This window comes from Muntiacus reevesi, chromosome 18 (assembly GCF_963930625.1).
Source record: "Muntiacus reevesi chromosome 18, mMunRee1.1, whole genome shotgun sequence".
In the NCBI taxonomy this organism is placed as follows: Eukaryota; Metazoa; Chordata; class Mammalia; order Artiodactyla; family Cervidae; genus Muntiacus; species Muntiacus reevesi.
The window spans coordinates 35803481-35817199 of NC_089266.1; the positions used below are offsets into that span (position 1 = coordinate 35803481).

Consider the following 13719-nt stretch of genomic DNA (forward strand, 5'->3'; position numbering starts at 1 on the left):
GGACCTGGAGCGGTCGGAACCCAAGAACTACAACTCCCAGGATTCTGTGCCCCGCTGGAGGCGGGGCTTTCTGGCGACTACTCCCGGGAAAACGAGATGGCAGAGAGGCCGGGGTCTCGGCACCGCTCGCTGTATAAACTGATGGGCTCGCCGCCTTGGAAAGAGGCTTTCAGGCAGGTGAGTGTGAGATTTGGGAAGCCTTGACCAGGTTGTTGCCACTTCCCTAGTTCGTCCCAGGAACCGCTCTCCTCCTTAACTTCCCTCCGTCCGGCCGGGTGAAGCAGGAGTCGGTGCAGGTGGATCTCCTCCCTGTAGGTCCGACCCCGGCCACCGCCCGGACACTTCCTGGAGCTTCTGGACCCCTGGGTGTGGGACTAACCTGGACCGGCCCGGTCCCAGGAAGCCTTCGTTTTGGACTCGTGTGTTTTCAGTGTGAAATGTGGCCGTGACTGCACCTCTACACCCGCTGTTGTTGGGTCGGTGGGCACCAGAGAAGCACCTTGTATACTCACCACAATCTAGAGAGGCGTTATGTCTATTCCAAAGGGGAATAGAATAATTAGATAGTATTTTTTATTCCGGAAATGATTTCTCATTCCATTCCAAACATTCCATTTCTTCTGTGCCTCTGTTACTAAATCTAGCAGAATTGTAGCTTACAGTCAGCCCTGACCTATCCTGAACTCAGTCTCGTTCCTGTAAATACTGTGGCCTGTCTTTCCTGGAATTTAAAGTAGTGGATCTATCCCAGGAAAATAATCTGATGCTAGAAATGACTGTTGACAGCAGGATTTCTCAACCTTGGCTGTCCACAGTTTGAAGAAGATAGTTCTTCATTGTGGAGTGGGGGGGCAGTTCTGGGATTGTACAGTGTTTAACAGCTTCCCTGGCCTCTATAACTAGAGCTGTGACAACCAAAAATGTCTCCAGGCATTGCCATGTGGCCGCTAGGGGAAAAGATCGCTTGAAGCTGAGTAACTGTATAGGAAGGTGACTACCAGAGCCATATCTAGAGTAGCAAAAATTTGGAAGCAGCCTAACTGTCTTGATAGCACTAATATCACCAACCATTCGGAAAGCTGGCATTGAAGATAGACTGCGAAGTATGTTGATCTGGAAATACACGACCCAAGCATTGTAATTGCACCCATTGACATGTGGGTAAGGACTGGAGAGGAAAGTGCCAAAATAACAATAGTTACAGTTTAAATTGCATGTCTATAAATTTCCTTTAGTGTTTTAACAACTAATCTGAGGGTTGTTTTTTTTCCCCTCTCTCATCTTTCTCCTCTTTCCAAGGGATGCCTGGAGAGAATGAGAAACAGCCGGGACAGGCTCCTGAACAAATACCGCCAGGCTGGAGGCAGTATGTCAGGAGGCGCTCAGAACACCCTTCTAGTGCAGGAGGTGATGGAAGAAGAGTGGAATGCTTTGCGGTCGGTGGAGAGCTGGCCACAGGCCTGGGCTCAGGTCAGGCTGGGATATGTTCCTTCAGCACCAAGAGTGGCAGTGTCCTCTCTCTTCCTGTCTCCCCAACTTCTCTAAACCCACTCACCCTCCAGCCCCAAATCAGGACTCTAATGGCCTCTGACCCAAGTTCTTCTACCTTTAACGTTAGACTCTTCTAGACTTTCGACCTGCTGCATCATTGCATCATCAGTTCAGTCCAGTCGTTCAGTTGTGTCTGACTCTTTGCGACCCCATGGACTGCAGCACACCAGGCTTCCCTGGCCATCACCAACACCTGGAGCTTGCTCAAACTCATGTCCATTGAGTCGGTGATGCCATCCAACCATCTCATCCTCTGTCTTCCCCTTCTTCTTCTGCCTTCAGTCTTTCCCAGCATCAGGATCTTTTCCAATGAGTCAGTTCTTTGCATCATAATCACTTACAAAACTCAACAGAGAGAAATTTCACTCCTTGGCTTCACCCCTGGAACTTTTGATTCAGTAGGCCTGAGCTAGTGATCTCTCTTTTTAAAAAAGGTCTCCAGGAACTTTCTGATTCTAATCTCAGCCAGGGTTGGGAACTGGGTATGGATAGGAAACCATTTACCATGTATCAAGAAAAGCACTGGATTGGAAGTCAGTAGTTCTGGAATTCCTTTTTTGTTTTTTTTTTTAATATTTATTTGGCTGTGCTGGGTCTTAGCTGTAGCACACGGGATCTTCAGTCTTTCTTACAGCATGAGGTGTCTTTTAGGTGCAGCATGTGGGATCTAGTTCCCTGATCAGGGATGGAACCTGGGCCCCCTGTGTTGGGAGCACAGAGTCTTAGCCACTGGACCACCAGGGAAGTCTCAGTAGTTCTGGAATTCTGATCCTGGTTTTGCTGCTGCTGCTAAGTCACTTCAGTCGTGTCCGACTCCGTGTGATCCTGTAGACGGCAGCCCACCAGGCTCCCCCATCCCTGGGATTCTCCAGGCAAGAACAGTGGAGTGGGTTGCCATTTCCTTCTCCAATGTGTGAAAGTGAAAAGTGAAAGTGAAGTTGCTCAGTCGTGTCTGACTCTTATCGACCCCATGGACCACAGCCTACCAGGCTCCTCCATCCATGGGATTTTCCAGGCAAGAGTACTGGAATGGAGTGCCATTGCCTTTTCCACCTGGTTTTGCTATTGCCTCTTAATTCTACCTCTTTGAGCTTTAGTTTTCACATTTGTAAAATTGATAATGTTGTCAGTACTGTGAGGACAGTATAAGAAACATGTGGGAAACTGCTCTGAAAACATCAAAGCTCTCTGTAATAAAAAGGCATGATTTGGTGCCTGCTATGTGTCTGAGTTACATAATCACAATTAGTGTTTATAGTAACCTTCTCGGGTGAGTTTTATGTCCATGTTACAGAGGCCCAAAATGAGGCTGATGGTGATTAGAAACTTTCTAGTGGTCACACAGCTTTTTGGCAGAACCATACACTTAGCTGCTACCCTACACTGCCTCCCCCAGCTTTGGCGCCATTATTTTGTCACTGGCTGGGTAAATCATTTGTGGATGCTTTCTCAGCTTGGCCATGTTACTGCATTGTCAGCACATTCTACAGAAGGATTGGGTTGATTTCTTCAGTTGAGTCTGGGTTCTTCCAGCCAGTCTCCAAGTGTGAATCACGTGGGTCTTGTCAGTTGATTGTAACTTCAAACCTCTGATGAACCCACTTTCTCTTGCAGTTGGAGGAGCCGATGGACCTGGCTGTGCTGGAGGAAATCCAACAGGAGCTGATTGATCAAGGTGATGTCTAGGAATAGTTCTTCCTGCCTGTACCTCTAACTGCTCTAATGCTGACCTCATTTTCTAAACAGAATGTTTTTAACTCCTTTGTTTCCACCTTCAGTCGAGTGTTCAGGGGTCTCATGTTCTTACTCTAAAGTCTTGGCTGTACTTGGCTGTCCCAGTAACAAGAGTCTTCAGTTGCCAGGCCTTGTGCTCAGACCTCTCCTTCTACTGTTCTGTCCTTATGATGCCCATATGAGGTAGTATGAGGAGACAGTGGTGTCTTACAGGCTGCATAGCTGGTGGTGGAGTTGAAAAGTAAAATCGATTTTGTGAATCCAGTTCCTGTGTCTGTTCAACCCGACAGTACTTCTCTGTTAGTAGATTAATAGTAACCTTGTCCCCTTACAGGACAGTGCATGATCAGATCTCTTGTGCTACCTAACTTCAGTACCTTCTCTCCCATCTGTTCTTTACTGACTCTCCAGGGTCTTGTGAGCCTTCCCTTCCTGTAGCATCAGAGTCACAGAGTGCCTAATTTAGTACCTCATATAACTAAGTCATTTATATCACACAGGCCTGTCTTGATGAGGCTCAGTTTTTGTCATGATAAACAGAGATAAACAGACTGCCTCTGTAGTTTATTTGTAGGCTTAAATAACATGTGTTGAAGACTTAAAGCAGTGCCTGCCATATAAGAAAGCTTTCAATAAACAATTGCTATTATCTTGAGGATGCAAGAGCATGAACTCTTGGCCCAGACGGCTAAAATCCACTTCTCAGCTTTATCACTTTAACTTGTGTGGTGCTGGGCAAAACACTTAATCTCCTTGTGCCTCAGTTTCTTCATCTTTAAAATAAGACTAACAGTGAAGATTAATATATATGTAAAGGACTTAACATAGCATTTGACACATAAGTGCTATGCGAATGTTAGTTGTTATGATTGTTGTGTTGACTCCAGTTAAAACTGTAGATTCCGGAGGAGGAAATGGCGACCCACTCCAGTATTCTTACCTGGAAAAGTCCATGGACAGAGGAGTCTGGCGGGCTGAAGTCCATGGGATTACATGACTGAGCATGTGTGCACGAGGGTGGAGGGAATTGGGTTGGTAGCAATAAAGTGGTAGAACTAAAAAAAAAAAAAAAAAAAGAAAGAAACAAAACTGTAGATTCCTTTTTTTTTTTTTTAATTGATTATCTCTTTACTCTCACCTGCAAAACCTATCTCAGTGGTGAAAGGACTCACTTAAATGTTTCTTTTGGGGTGTATTTAATTGAAAAATCTGAAGTGATAAGAATTTGGTGTGTTCTGCCTTCCTCAGTCATGAGGAACCCTCTAGAATTGGAGTTGGCAGACTCTCCCTTAGGAGCCAGATTGTGAATGTTTAGGCTGTTGCTACTACTCAGTTCTGCTGTTGTAGTGGGAGAACCATCACAGCCCATTCATCAACCAAATGAGAATGGCTGTTCCATTACAACTTTACTTTAAAAATGGAAGGTGGGCAGGATATGGCCTGTGGTCTGCTGAGCCCTACTCTGAAGTCTAGATGGTGAGCTCATCAAAAGCAGGGACCAGACTTTTTCATCTTTTTATTTACCCTAGGCCTCCCAAGTACTGGGCCTTTTTACATATTTGCTGAGTGGATGAACACACACATCCTGAACAACATAGACTGAGTCTGGAGACACGTGAACAGATCACCTTAGACTTATCCAGGTGGGCCTGGCATCAGAAATACGTGTCTTTGTCAGCTTTCTTCAGCTGCCTGACACTTTCAGCTCCACTCCTGTGGCCTCAACACTTCAAAAGGAAGAGAGCAGATGGGAGGGGAAGGATCCAATAAGACGAGGCCTGACAGAGCAGTGAATATCTATTGATTGTAGTGTGGTTTTACCCTCATTTTTCTCTCGTGTGGATGGAGCCTTTGAAAGTGAATCTCACAGCACGCGGGACAGGGCGCCCCAGGTGATGCAGTGACACTCCAGCTCTGCTTTGCCTTGCAGAACAGCGCATCATCAGCGAGTACGAGAAGAGCTTGCAGTTTGACGAAGAGTGTCTCAGTGTCCTGCTCGCTGAGTGGGAAGCAAACTCCCTCATCTGTCCCGTGTGTACAAAGTAAGAGTTTTCACAACCTTTTCAGCACTGTTCGTTCCCACCCCCCACTCCAAGGTGAGTGGAACTTCCCCCAAATCTGTGGTCTGAGAAGGTGGGGGATATAGGTCTGCCAGCCATAACGCTCTGGTGTCCCTTCTGCTTCCAGGTACAACCTGAGGATAGCAAGCGGGCTGGTCGTGTGTCAGTGTGGCCTGTACATCCCGTCTCATGTGAGTGTTCCTCACACAGGTCTTGCTTTACCTCTTCCCACGTGTACCTACTTTCTTAAATAACTGCAGTGGTATGCACAGCTTGTCCCAGCCTCACATCCAGTTCACCTACTGGTAGCTTGAAATTGGTCACAGTGGCAAAGCGAGACACCATGGAATTGGCAAGCTCCTCCCAAGCCATTTGTGAGGCACTTGCCTCTATGAAGAGAGCCCGGTTTAGAACTGGAAACTCTTCTATCTGATCTACCATAAAAACTGTCCACATCTGAAGATAAAGCTGCATTCAGAATTTAAGTGTCAGTAATCTTCAAGTATAGGAGGCCTCTTATTTGACGTGTTGTTGACCAAAAGTTTGCCAGTTGATTGAAGTGAATTATACAAATGACATACTTTATACTTTGTAAGTTTCAAACACACATGTTTACTTGCCAGTCCTTGAGTGAGACTCTGTTGACTGGAGAGTTGAGGTGGTTTTTCATAAAATTCTCTGAAAGTCTTGTGTTTCCAGTTGTTTCTATAAAGTGCATCAAGAAGCTGTATACACTTCAGGATTTTTCCTCCCCATCTTTTACTTTTACCTAATTCAACAGCTTTTTTTTTTAAAGCATCTTTTTTGTTTCCTAAACATTCCATTTACTATCACAAAAACAAAACTTTGTTTTATTTCATTGGTTTACATAGTATGTAATTAAACCACTCAGTTACAGTAGTAAGTTCAGTAGCTGACCTTGCTGGTTCTGGGTAAGCGCACACTTGGCTGGTAGAGGCAGAAACACAGGGAGGTTCCAGCCTCCCAGCTGAGTGTTCCTGGTGCGATGAGCAGCAGGTGTTTTCCAGCAGGAGCGGAAGAGCACTGGTTCATTTGGAGGCGGCTAGATGGACATTTAGAGATCCTCTTAGCACAGTTATAGCATTTTTAAGGGTCCAAGGAATCAAGCCATCACGGGGAGCCAGCTGTGGATTGGTGTGAGGAGCTGCAGGTTTTCAGCCTGTTGACTGTGAGGCTAGTAAGATTAGGTTGTAGTGTAATTTGTCTATTTTTTAGTCTCCAGAGGTGACAGAGCAAAAGCTTCGCGCCTGTTTAGAAGACAGTGTGAACGAGCACAGTGCACATTGTCCCCACACGCCAGAATTTTCAGTCACTGAGGGGACAGAGGAGAAGTCGAGTCTTCTCATGAGCTGTCTGGTAAGCCTCCCACGGGAGCCAGTAGTTGGGAGTGGGTCAGCAGTTGGTTTTATTCCCACCCTGGTAGAAGAGAGAACTTGGCTGCATAGAAAAGTGATGTCATTTCAGTTAAAAGGCCAACCATCTCCTGAAGGGGGGAAGGACAGAGGCCACCCAGGTCATGGACGGAGCAGCTTAAGTGTCATTGCTATCGATGACTGTTAACCACATGCTGAGACCATCTTCGTGACTTTAATAACTCTAACTTTTTTCTATTTAAATCCAGGCTTGTGATACTTGGGCTGTGATCCTCTAGAGTCAGTCCCAGTCTTGATGCACAATCTACTGGGTTGGAAGAAAGTCCCATCTTGAGAAGTGGCCTTGTAAATACAAACCTTTTATTTATAACTTATTTAATATTAAAACATTTCAAACTTTCCTCTGTTTCATGTTTTGTAATGCAGGTTGAAAGGAGGGTATAGAAATAGAAAAGACAAATCACCTTGGAGATTTTATTGTCCATCATTATGTTATACAAAAATCCAGAAATAATGGGTTTGTAGAGGATAAATGAATGGTAAATAAGAGACAACAGAAATAAGTTAAAAGTGAATTATTTTCCATGATATTGGGGTTAAAAAAAAACAAAAACCATTTCAAAGCATGTGGGTCTGACTTCAGAGTTAGGTTTTGTTCACTGGCCAAAGCCTGCCCTAAAATCAAGGTGTTCAGCACCTTGTTGCCTGCTCTACTGGTTTTTGACAAAACCTTTGAGGTCTTCGAGGAAAGAAATATACTCCTGGTGCTCTAGGGCTGTGCTGAGCTCCACCAATTCATCGGCAAAAGTGTTGTCCACCCCTCGGTCCGCAAGGAAATCCATTAGATGGTCGTATAAGCCCTAGAAGGAGAATCATTTACTAGTTTAAAAAAAAAAAAAAAGACACCTGAGACAGTACGATGCTTCCTTGTCTCTCCTTGGATTAGGTAGGCCCCTCCCCACCTTATCCAGCACTCACCCAATCCAGGGAATCTGTGTTGAGTGTGTAATTTGTGTCCTTCCAGTCAGACTCGCCGGTGGCCTGAAAACTCACTTCCTTGATGGAGAAAATGTCACTCTGGTCATCCTCTTGTCCAGTCTGAAGAGAGACAGTATTTGGGGAAACGGAAAGGTTTTCCAGGACAAGCCAGACTCAGGCGAAGAAAAGGGATTACTTACAGCTTGAAACTCAGATTTTAACCTTGCTCTCTCCCCTCCCACTAATCTTCACAGCTTTGCTGCTCCAAGCCAGAAAATATTAACATCAGCTAGATGGAACCAGGGAAGCCCCCTGGAGGCCCCCCTTGTCCCCAAGGCCACCAGCTCTCCATTCTACACACCTCGTCTTCTGGATAGTGACAGTCCAGCACAAGGGCCTTGCTGCTGCCATCCTTTGTAACTTCGACCACGAAATTGGGAGTGGATGTCAATTCAGGCTAGGGAAACAAGAACAAGTCAGTAAATGTATTTGTCGGCAGGGGTCTGGACTAAAGGTCTCAATTCAGGGGTCTGATGGCCACTGCTATTACGATATTACTTAGCCACTTGCAAGTCTTACACTATGCTAAGAGGTCCCAAATAAGAAACCTAGGATCTTTAACAGTATTACAGCCACATAACCCACTTGTTCAGAGACTGGGCAGGACATATCGTGTCACTCCTTTCTAGAGTTATGGACTGTGTTTTGGAGGAAAAGTATCACAGTTTAGTACAGCCTTTCACTTCTATTAGCACCCTGCTTGTTTAAAGAACATACAAGGTTCAGAATTAGGAACTCAGCTCTAGCCCCACCTAAGGTACAGTTAATTTTCCTGGGTCAGTTTCTACATCTAGACACTACAAAGCTGGCTCAAAGCTCCGAAACCCCTTTCCAGCTGTTTTAGGATCTTCATTACAGCCCAGGACCAAAGGCTGGTGCCTCTGACTAAATCCCAGAGGCCCTCCCTTTGAGGGTGAGCCAGCCAACCTCAGGGAGGAGGAGGGTCGGCTTGGGGGTGGTCTTTGTCAGGGGGGCTGGGCCAGCACTCCAGGGAGCTGAGCTGGGTCATAAGACAATACCATGCCCACCCAGCCAGAAAGTCTGGGGATCTGTGGCCCTCATACTGGCTGGTTTATGGGCCAGGCACAAAGCTTCCTAAAATGTTCAAGGTCTAGGCACCATCCAGGTCCAACCAAGAAGGGCAGCAACTTAAGGAGAGGCCTTGCCAAAGTCTCTGGTGCCCCTGGCTGGTGTTTACTACCAGCCCGGGACGTGTACTCCTCACGCGGAACACTCCAAATGATTTATCTCCTGATCCTGAGAAGGGTTAAGACAGTTTCAGTTTAACTTCCCGTTCAACTGTTCCTGTTAGGTGAACACAGGCCAAACTATAATGCTTAAGCCCGCAGAAAACAATTCATTAATACTTGGCCCTTGGGAAAGAAAAGTGGCCACACAGTTCTGGTGCTCTACAAGTAAAGGCCCAAGGATGGCTGCCTTTGCCTTCTCTCCTGGCTTTAGAATTTAAACAAAACAAAAACCAATGCTCCTTCCCTAAGCCTGTCAGAACTAGGTGGGTACAGGCCGGTTACAGTGTTAGAAACTTACCTCCTGCTCCTCAGCCTTCTGCCCTTGGGAGGGTTCCTCCTCCTCACCACCAAAAGCGGGTGGGATGCTATTGTTAATGTTGAAAGTGACAGTGATCCTAGAAAGGCAACCAAAGTAAGCACAATGGAGAAGATGTCTTTTTAATTGAGTAGGTGAGTAAGTACTGAGGCTTGCTACAGTTAAAAATGCTATTGAAACAATGTATCTCAGTCAGCTTTTGTCTCTAATTTGCCTGCATCCCACCCACAGCCGGATTCAGCAGGTCTGAAGTGGGCCTACTATGTGCTGGCTGCTGGAAGTCAATTAGGCACTATTTCCTCAGCCAGACACAGTTGTGTGTGGGCTGCTCCTGCCATCAGGCCACCATCCGGGCTCTCTGTCAACCTTACGGCCGCAGTCAGCCGACACTGCCACCCTTGTCTTTCCAGGGCACCTTCCAGTGGTGGTGAGCAGCTGAGCAGCTGGGGGCATGGGATAGAAGCCGCCTCTAAAAAAATAAATGTACTTGGCTGCACGGTGCGCATGACCTTCATTGCAATGTGTGGGATCGCTCAGTTGCCGCATGCGGGATCTTAGTTCCCTAACCGGGAATTGAACCCAGGTCTCCTGCACTGGGAGCAGAGAGTCTTAACCACTGGACCACCACGAAGTCCCAGAAGCCTCCTTTTAAAATCTTCCTCCATTAGAAGAAAATCTGCCTGAGAGGAAGAGAAGGAGCACTGGAGAGCTGTGGCATCAGCTGAGAAGGGAGAGTAGCCCTGGCCCCAGGGAGGGGAGGCCTCACAAAGGACACCACACCTCGGAGTTCTCTGGTGGGCCAGCGGTAAGGTCTCGGTGTGTTCACTGCCACGGCCTGGGTTTGATACCTGGTCGGGGAACTAAGATTCCCACAAGCAGCATGGCAAAAAAAAAGAATATGTTGCTGGATAGGTTTATTCTTCAGATGTGGGACGTTTAATAAATGACAAAGCAGGCCACAAACACCACTTAATGACAATTTTAACTTGCAAGAATATTTACCTGACTTATCATATTCCAAAATTTGAATTGAAAATTGAGTGACATTTGGAATGAGCACTGCTGGGTTGCAGACAACGCTGCCCTCACCAGGCAGAGGTTTGATGTTCAGGCACAAAACCTGGCTAAGCTGTGACAGTGTGGCCCAAACTGACCCCAGGACACAGAAAGGCAGTTACGTTCAGCAGCACATTATGATGGTCCCAAAGCGCCTGTGACTCACCCGGAGAGTGGTGTGGGTCACCTTACAGACTACACAATCGACCTATGAGGAGGATAAACGCTACACTACTAGGCAAAACAACCAGACTGCTACTTCACAGCACATGCAAAACTTCAAAGTAGATCATGGATTTAAAACAGCTTCAGCAGGTCAAAAGCTTCCCTCTTTTCTAATGAAAAACTATACTGCAACCCCACCTTGTTAATTATCTTGCTTTCTCAACTGTAAACAGAACAGGGGCTTTATTTTCCTCAGCCAGAGCCTGAGCATAGAGCCAGCAGAGTAAATCTGATTCTGTTGGCACCGCCAGAATCTCTGAATTTGCAAGCCTAGTTGTGGGCAAGGCAGAGCCTCATCACCAGGAAGGGCTCAGTGACCGCTGCCCCTACTGGTCCAGGACACTACCGGTGGCTTGGCTTCAGTGCTACTGGGGTGATGTTCAGTCACTCAGTCGTGTCTGACTCTTTGTGACCCCATGGACTGTACCCTGCCAGGCTCCTCTGTCCATTGAATTTTCCAGTCAAGAATATTGGAGTGAGTTGCCATTTCCTTCTCCAGGGGATCTTCATGATCCAGGGATCAGACTCACGTCTCCTGCATTGGCAGGTGGGTTCTGAACCGCCAAGCCAGTGGGGAACCCCGCTACTAGCTTACTGTCTCCTTATTAACCGCCAAAACACATTACTGTGCAGTGAATGATTATCCAAATGAATCCTACCATCTCTGGGAAACCAGGAGTCAGTTAAGCACCTCTCTTCCATAGGCCCCTGGTACTTACTTTTCTCCAGCAACTTTCCTCACTAATTTGGCTTCCGTCCCATTCACTTCCAGTTCCCAACCTCCTGACATTTTGGGGAGAGACTTATATTTCTGTATCTTCTTTTCCTCCTTGATCTCATCGCTGAGAAAGTCAACGAAAGCTTTGTCTCCTACAATGGAAATAAGTTACAGAAAGAGTCAATTAATCTAAAATGGAAAATGACCCCGTTACTACAAGCAGAGACCAGGACTTGGTCTGCTTTTTCCTAATACTTCTATTCTTAATGGTGGCTCTGTGAACTTAGCTCAACTCATATCCATTAAGCCTCAATTCTTTCATCTATAAAAATGTAAGCTATCAGTGGGAAGCTGAACTTGGATTCTGGGAAAGTGATCCCCAATAATGAACTTCTTACCATGTTTCAAAATAAAGCAAAAAAAAAAAAAAAAAAAAATCGCCACTACCCTTTCACTTGCCAAGAAACATCACCACGCTACTTCTAACCGCGACCTTGGGCTTTCGCAAAGTTCCATTTTCGAGAGACTGAGGTAAAGCCGGCCTCCAGGACTTTACAGTCTCTCTCCCCGCAAAGTCAAACAGGGGTGGGGCAAGACGGGAAATGTTATTGTGCGTGGGTTTAATTAGCAGGTCGCCCATCAGTGGGAGAAGGTTCCGGACCTCAGGAGCGGCTCCGGACTGTCCTTTCAGGTGGTCTACACCTCCTAGCCCCTGACACCCCGCCCCACCTAGGCCCCCGCCCCTCACGCCCCCAGCCCACGAGCATGAGTCTCACCTTCGGTGTGCAGTCCGCTACAGCCGCAGCCGCAAGCGCAGGGCCCCCGAGGCTTCAGAAGGCCGGGCAGCTGCACCGATCCCGCGTGCACGCTGAGCAGCCCGAAGGGTCGGGCGCATGGCCGGGACGCGGGCTGCAGCAGCGGCAGGGAGGGCGCGGCGGCGCGGAGACCAGCGACGGTAGTACCCAGAACGCGGGGCACGCAGCGCAGCAGCTGGAACATTTTGGCAGCGAAGGCGGTGGCGAACACGTGCAGATGCGAAATACAACTCTCGCTTAGAAGGACAACTCCTTGCCGCTGCGCCCCCTAGATCTAGGACCGCCGCCGGAAGTCCCGCCCCGCGGCCTGGAAGTACTTCCGTGCCTCCGCCTTGCAGACCGGAAGGCACAGTGGATAGGACCCTGCCCTCTGCTGGTGGCCTCCGTCGTAGCCTCCCAGGGAGGCTTGGAATCTGATTCCTAAACTTCTTTAGTTCCTGAAGATTCCTAGACATCCTGAAATGCGAAGTCAAGTGGGCCTTAGGAAGCATCACTAGGAACAAAGCTAGTGTACGTGATGGAATGCCAGTTGAGCTATTTCAAATCCTAAAAGATGATGCTGTTAAAGTGCTGCACTCAATATACCTGCAAATTTGGAAAACTCAGCAGTGGCCCACAGGACTGGAAAAGCTCAGTTTTCATTTCAAGCCTAAAGAATGTTCAAACTACTGCACAATTGCACTCATCTCACATGCTAGCAAAGTAATGCTCAAAATTCTCCAAGCCAGGCTTCAACAGTATGTGAACTATGCCCCTTCCAGATGTTCAAGCTGGATTTAGAAAAGACAGAGGAACCAGAGATCAAATTGTCAACATCCACTGGATCATTGAAAAAGCAAGAGAGTTCCAGAAATACATATGCTTTATTGACTACACCAAAGCCTTTGACTGTGTGGATCACAACAAACTGTGGAAAATTCTGAAAGAGATGGGAATACCAGACCACCTTGCCTGCCTCCTGAGAAATTTGTATGCAGGTCAAGAAGCAAAAGTTAGAACTGGACATGGAACAAGAGACTGGTTCCAAATCGGGAGAGGAGTAGGTCAAGGTTGTATATTGTCACCCTGCTTATTTAACTTATATGCAGAGTACATGATGTGAAATGCAGGCTGGATGAAGCACAAGCTGGAATCAAGATTGCTGGGAGAAATATCAATAACCTCAGATATGCAGATGACACCACCCTTATGGCAGAAAGTGAAGAGAGTGAAAAATTTGCTTTAAAACTCAACATTCAGAAAACTAAGATCATGGCATCTGGTCCCATCACTTCATGGCAAATAGCTGCAGAAACAATGGAAACTGTGAAACTTTGTCTTCTTGGGCTCCAAAATCACTGCAGATGGTGACTGCAGCCATGAAATTAAAAGATGCTTGCTCCTTGGAAGAAAAGCTATTACCAATCTTGATAGTATATTTAAAAACAGAGACATTGCTTTGCCTACAAAGGTCTGTAGAGTCAAAGCTATGGTTTTCCCAGTGATCATGTATGGATGTGAAAGTTGGACTATAAAGAAAGCTGAGCGCCGAAGAATTGATGCTTTTAAACCTTGGTGTTGGA

General features: G+C 46.7%; 2 protein-coding genes across 3 annotated transcripts; one reads left to right on the plus strand and one right to left on the minus strand.

The window, feature by feature from the left end:
- Window positions 1-22: 22 nt before the first annotated feature.
- RPAIN (RPA interacting protein) lies at window positions 23-7140 on the plus strand. 2 transcript variants are annotated; one of them, XM_065908542.1, is made up of 7 exons: window positions 23-177; window positions 1300-1470; window positions 3166-3226; window positions 5216-5327; window positions 5473-5536; window positions 6582-6722; window positions 6988-7140. In XM_065908542.1, the coding sequence occupies exons 1-7, from the start codon at window positions 97-99 to the stop codon at window positions 7015-7017; spliced, it is 660 nt and encodes a 219-aa protein (XP_065764614.1). In that variant the 5' UTR covers window positions 23-96; the 3' UTR covers window positions 7018-7140. The 2 variants fall into 2 exon arrangements, 1 of the variants encoding a protein (XP_065764614.1); XR_010659608.1 differs by lacking the exons at window positions 6582-6722; window positions 6988-7140 and having other exon boundaries at window positions 5216-5381.
- Window positions 7141-7199: 59 nt separating this feature from the next.
- On the minus strand, window positions 7200-12452 carry C1QBP (complement C1q binding protein). Its single transcript, XM_065908541.1, has 6 exons — window positions 12119-12452; window positions 11344-11494; window positions 9326-9422; window positions 8079-8174; window positions 7718-7837; window positions 7200-7599 (listed from the first exon to the last, which is right to left on the minus strand). Exons 1-6 carry the CDS (start codon window positions 12339-12341, stop codon window positions 7450-7452), a joined length of 837 nt encoding a protein of 278 aa, XP_065764613.1. The 5' UTR covers window positions 12342-12452; the 3' UTR covers window positions 7200-7449.
- Between the last annotated feature and the right edge of the window lie 1267 nt (window positions 12453-13719).